We start from the raw sequence: 6,745 nt of genomic DNA on the forward strand, positions 1-6,745 counted from the left end.
AAAAGGTCTAAATTCAGAGTACACAAAATTCACGAAAACGAAACCGGAAGTGGTACCGACACTGACGCAGGCTTTGATGTTGTATTTGGACTCAAAACAGTTACCACAATGTCTAGTTCTTAGTTACCGAAAGTAAAATCAGTTCTAAGTTACCGAAGGTAAAATCAGCATCCCCGCATAACAACTTTGAACCAGTAAAATCAAGTCCGCTACCCAAGGGACCATGGGATGAAGTATCAATTGATTTTTGCGGTCCTTTTCCGAATGGCGATTACGCAATGGTAGTTTTATGTGATTACTGCCGATTCCCAATCGTCGAACTTATCAGAAATATATCAGCGCATACAGTGATATCTCGACTGGAGACAATATTCGCTATGTTGGGGATTCCAAGCATAGTAAAGTCGGACAACGGAGCACCGTTAAACAGCCAAAATTTCACAGAATTTGCGAACAGATACGGATTTCAACATCGCAGAGTAACACCGTTGCACCCACAAGCCAACGGTCTAGTTGAAGCGTTCATCAAGCCTCTTGTGAAAGCCTTGAAAACGGCCGGTACGGAAGGAATACAGATTCGACAAGGTCTGAGCAACTTCCTTATGAATAACCGTAGCACACCACATCCTAGCACAGGCCGCTCACCAGCAGAAATCATGTTTGGAAGGAAACTTAAAACTAAAATTCCGATATTCGGAGCACCAGAAAACGATAAACATGTCCAATAAGGGACTCAGATGCAAAAAGTAATCAAAAACGAAATGCAGATATCAAACGAAAATTAAAAAAAAACGTCACCAATCAACATAGGCGATAAAGTATTAGCAGCTTTCTAGGTACAAATCCTTGTTAATAGGAGTAATGTGTATACACTAAATCGGTGCAAACCATTACAACAAAAATTTGTATGCCGACTTTGCATTGTTAGTACTAAATATATGTAAAAGCAAACTATGCAATGGTATTTCTGCATGATTAGACGGTATTTTCAATCCATTTCTAACAATCATACATAAATGCGTAACATTATTTGCATTGATAAATGCTATAATGTTTTAAGGGGTGTTGCGGCAGTTGATTTAACCGATGATATATTTATAGCAACACCGATGATACTATTATCACAACTCAATATTTTTGTTATCAGTATCATAAGACATGGCCGAGTTGGTTCATAATACAATTGTCAGTGGTTCGATCCCAGGTGGGGTTTACTTTTTTATACTTTTTTTTTTCTTTAATTTCATTCTTGTTTTATACTGGAGCCCTTAAGTCCTGTTGTTTACATTTGTCAATTTCAAGCATTTAATCAAAAACTTCAAAACATGCCGAAATCTGTGAGCAAGAACATGTAAGGTATTATAAATGATTAAGGTCGATACTGTATGGTATTATGTTTGTGTTTAAATATTGTTTTTTATTAATGTCTTTTGGTAAGCTGTTGTGATCCCAGTTAAGATTGTAAACAATTTCTAATTGTTATGCATATTGCTAACAATCTATGTACAGGTACTTTGGTTTTGCCTAATTGCTGTATTTTATGAAATTTGGCGTACACGGTAGGGATAGTTAAAACAAAAAATCTCTGTTAAAAGTGCGGTTACCCCCTTTTTTATTTGTGTTTTATGATGACAATACGTAGATGAACATATTTGAGCAGTTTCGCAGAATTCTATTTGACAGAAAAAATAAATAATTATATTTATGTGGTTACATTAGTAAAAAATGACTTTTTGGGGGTTAACATAAAAAATATAAAAAATAAATTTCTTAAAACTTAACTTGTGTACTCCATTTTATTTGTAGGGTGTGGTTTAATTAAATGGTATATGATGTATTTTAGCTTATATAATATCTACATGTTGACAATTTCATGTTAATAATCGATTTTACGCAATTAGAGATTTGTCAGTTTTATTGAAAAAGTACATGTTATATAATGGTGAATCAAATCAAAACAAGGCCGATGACCCTATGTTTTTATTTTTCATTTAGTATTTGTATATAAAGAAGTCTCCGTTGCATTTTTAAAAGAATACATTGTTGCGTTATAACTTTTATAACTCACACAAAATACGGAGAAGGGTTTCAATTTAATTAAAGTAAATCATTGAATAAAAAACGCATTCAACATACAAATGTATTATGTTGATATTAAAACTTATTACTTATTTCATTACAATTCAAATTTAAAAAATAACCAGGCAGACGAGTACGAGAGCATATGCATAGGTATGCAAAAGTGCTTACTGTTAACGATTTATTTTCGATATATTTACATATAGAGAACAAACGTTTCTGCGTAAGGATAAAAATTGATATCGAAAAACATTGATATCGGTATAAGGAAGTCGATGTTCTGTTGGAACGTTTTTTTTTTGATAGGCCACGGCTGGTGACTGGGTTAAGTTTTTAAATGGAAATTATTTCATTCCAAAATTAAGCAAACAATTGTTAAAGGGATCTTTTCACGTTTTGGTAAACTGACAAAATTGAAAAAAAGTTGTTTCAGATTCGCAAATTTTCGTTTAAGTTATGATATTTGTGAGCAAACAGTAATACTGAACAATTACCATGGTCTAATATAGCCATTATATGCATCTTTTGACGATTTAAAAACCTAAAAATTATAAAGCGTTGCAACGCGAAACGATTGAATCATTTTGAGAGTTCTGTTGTTGTCGTTTAATTTTGTGAAACTACAAAGATTGCTTATATAAAGTATAAAAAACGTCTCTCATACTTGGCAGGATGGCCGAGCGGTTTAATTGGTTTTTTATCCAGGATATCGGGGGTCACTGGTTCGAGCCCTGAAACGGGCTACTTTTTGTTCCTTTTTTTAAATTTTATTCTTGAGTTTATACTGGAGCTTTTTAGATTCAATGTTAACATTTATCAATATAAAGCATTTAATGACAAACTTCAAAACGTGCCAAAATCTGTGAAAAGGCCCCTTTAAGTCTTTCTATAACAATATCACACTATTTTACAATTGCGCTCGGACACGTGATCGCAAATGTCAACAAGTCAGTGAGAATATTAAACAAATATTTCGTTACTAGAAAATATAATACGGATAAAATAACCTTTTTACTTTCAGAATGATGGAACATTTCAACCGCACGACGTGCTTTTCTGTTGTCGAAAATGTGTATATTGCATTGTATTCGTAAAAAAATTATTGTATTGATGTTATACTTTCTGAGCCATTATTTGAAGGACTTGTTCGCAGATTGACGGTGAACAATTTTCCCATTTTGTGACGAAGACTAAAACATGTTTAAATTAAATGGGAGATACAGTTTGAATCCCGTTGTGGCTTTCAAATTAAAGTTATTTTTTGTCTTTCTTAAATATCCTTTGTTTTATGCGTTTGGACACAATATTTCAATTTAGCAATGTAATTATTTTTTTTTACTATTTAAATGTATGAACATGTTCCTTTAACGAAGATTTGTTAATCATAAACTTAAGAATTTGCATACATACAATATGCTTTTTGAGCTCCCGAATACAAAGTGTTTAAAATAGTTGTTTTTAATATAATATTATAAACTCTATTTAAACTGATGTTCTAAAATGTGACCTTAATTAAGTGCAAGTATAATGTTTAACGGACTGCTAAACAGTTTAAAAACTAATTTTGAACGATCTTCCTGTGCAAACGTTTATAACGCCTTTTCATAAAAAATGCATGTTTAAAATACATTTTATATGGGTTGGATGCTTATTGTCTTCGTTGTTGGGACATGTTTTACTTGAAAAGTTAGCTTTAAACTTCACAAATTTTTAAATACTATTAGTTTGAACCTCTCTCGTTATTATATTGTATTACTAAATAACGTTTATCTGGAATGACGCGATATGTAGGTCGTTGGTGTGACTATAGATGTTTTAAAAATGTTTATGAAAGACGTTTATCAGTAAAACTATCGTTAATAAGATTGTGCAATGAACTTTTTATATTAAATGTTAATTAATACAGCTTGATATTTAGATACACGAGCTAGTTATGCAATTTAGACTTTCTCAATCATTATTGCTGAATTCTTACCTGGGCCGTTTCCAAATGAACTAAAAATTCTGCCATCCACTCTGATACAATTGGACAGACACCACCGATTTGCACAAAAGGAGGGCCAGATATGAGTTTTTCCCTTGCCTCAAATAATTTTAACATTAAGTCGTTTTCATTTTCCATGCACTGAAACAAACAAACAAATATTAAAAATTACAACCATTTTGTGAAAAACAAACCAAAAAGGGATTTTTTAAAATTAAAAATGTAAGTTATATAGTAAACGAAAATGAGGTAGTTTCCTTGTTATGTCTTTGCTCAGTTCATAAGTGTTAGCTTGTGAGCAGTTTTGTGACAAAGATACTGGTGCAGCATGAATTTCGCAAAACCTTGAGAAAGTTACGATTTAACGGAAAATGATCGGTTTTGCGCATGCGCAGTATGATGTAAATACGATCGAGAGGAATGCAAAACTTTGTTTATGATCGAACGATGATTGTAACAATATAAATGATTATTGCTAATGACACATCATTTTGATGCTCAAAGTCCATTCAACAACCCCGGACACGATCGACATGATCTTTACTCGTTAGTTTTCTTATTGCGTGATTACAAAAATAAAAATTGCAATTATAACGGTAGCTGATTCGGCCACAAGCTTTTTCGGCCTGGATCTAAAACATGGATCGATTATTATTATTGCCTATTATGGCAACAATGTTTGGTCCAAAAAAGCCATTGCGATGTGTCGCTTAACTTGGTGTTTGAAGACGTTCACAGGTGTGTTGTTTATTTTGCAAATGTTTAGACTTAATTTGTTCAAAGAATATCAACATTCACTATCAGGATTGTTTAAAAAAAAACATTAAAGCAACGTAAAAACTCAAAATCAACGAATATTTCGCAAAATGTTTTGTAAAATACAGTTAACACTTAAAAAATCAGTGTCCCTTATAGCAATAGCCAAAATTTCAACGCTAGATGAGATATTGTAAAATAAATTTAAAGTGATGCAAAATGCTCGTTTTTATTTTGTGTGGCACAATATATTCTATTTATTTATTTTCCCGCAGCGATTTATATTCAGACGACACACGAACACTACCTTGGTACATGAATATGTGTTGAATATATTAATCCGCAAAACACTAATAAAGACCATTTTGTATATTGTAAAATCTATGTTACCAGACCACATCTGGCGTTGAAATTTTGGCTATTGCTATAAGAAACATTGCTTTTTTGTGTGTTTACTTTATTGTTTGAAATTCAAAATATTCGTTGATTTTTGGTGGGTATGGGCTTTTAATCTACAGTGCACATACAATAGAATATCAATGTCAGAAGGTCTCTTAGCATAGTCACAGTGTGTCAATGCTCCAGAAATGAAGCACCAGAAAAAGGCTTCAAATGTTTTAAGCATAGGCAAACACATGACCAGGTGAATAGTCCGCTCGCCGCACTGACATATGTCATCCGGACCGATCCGTTGCGGACATTTGCCAGAAAGAAAACTGACTCTTTCGAACATTAGTCATTTCTGGCATTATTTTTCATTCAGTATTGTACACAAATAAGCACGAGTTTAAATATAAATATATTTGTTTAATAAAAACTGTTTGTTTGTTCATATTTAACAGCTAAGCAATAATTAAAATGAACTATAAAAAACAACATTATGCTCAGTCAAATATATGCAAATCTTGCACACAAGATGATAATATAATGCACAATTATTTTTTTAATAATTGATTAGAATCCTATTTCAGTTTAATGTTTGGCAGTCTTTGTTGCGTTCATTTAAAATAAATGTTTACACGAGGAATAGTAAAAAATATGCTAAAATTCAATAATCAGTGATAAAATGTAATCATAATAATAATAATAATAATAATAAATAATAATAATAATAATAATAAAAATAATAATAAAAAAATAATAATAATAATAATAATAATAATAATAATAATAATAATAATAATGATAATAATAATAATAAATGATTGTTAGTGTGGTTATGATATTATGTAAAGTGTCTATCAATATCTTTAATATAAATGTTATTCTAGTGTTATTATAAAACTATATTGCACTGTATATTTAAAGTTAGTGTAAGACAAAACATTAAGAATTCATATATTTGGTGTATTTCTTACACAAGAAACACAGTGCTCTTGAAATTGTTAATTATTGCAGATATAATGATGTATAGACATATTATATTTTGCTTGCGTATGTTTGTTATTATTATCTATTACTTTTTTTGTATACAAATCACTTCTCCGTGAAATTTTCTTTATTATTAATTTTAATTGTTCTCTTTTAAGTGTAGTTAATTATTGTTAAATGTCTGCCCATACTCATGTTATTATGTCTTGATATTAAGCAATCAATGTTTACATTTGTGGTCTAAAATGACAGTTTGTTTTAATTAAACTACTTAATATTTTAGTTTTTTTAATTATTGACTCGTTGGGAATAAAGCATAGTATACGATTAAAAGGTACAATCAATAATCTCTTTTAAATGTTACTTATCATTGTGGGCAATATGTATAAATATAAAAAATGCAAACAAATTTGTAATAACTATGATTGGACAAGATTATTATAAAAGTTCAAATTCTACCTAAAGTATTGGTGGATGGTAAGCAATATATATTAACAACACTAAATTAAATACACATTGTATATACAGTAAGAAAAGAATATGTTATCAAATCTT

General features: G+C 30.6%; 1 protein-coding gene across 1 annotated transcript; it reads left to right on the top strand.

The window, feature by feature from the left end:
* The first annotated feature begins 278 nt into the window (after positions 1 to 278).
* Positions 279 to 728, top strand: LOC127854769 (uncharacterized protein K02A2.6-like). The gene has a single exon (XM_052389822.1). The coding sequence runs from the start codon at positions 279 to 281 to the stop codon at positions 726 to 728; it is 450 nt and encodes a 149-aa protein (XP_052245782.1).
* The last annotated feature ends 6,017 nt before the right edge of the window (positions 729 to 6,745 follow it).

The sequence above is a fragment of the Dreissena polymorpha genome, chromosome 13 (assembly GCF_020536995.1).
Source record: "Dreissena polymorpha isolate Duluth1 chromosome 13, UMN_Dpol_1.0, whole genome shotgun sequence".
NCBI lineage: Eukaryota > Metazoa > Mollusca > Bivalvia > Myida > Dreissenidae > Dreissena > Dreissena polymorpha.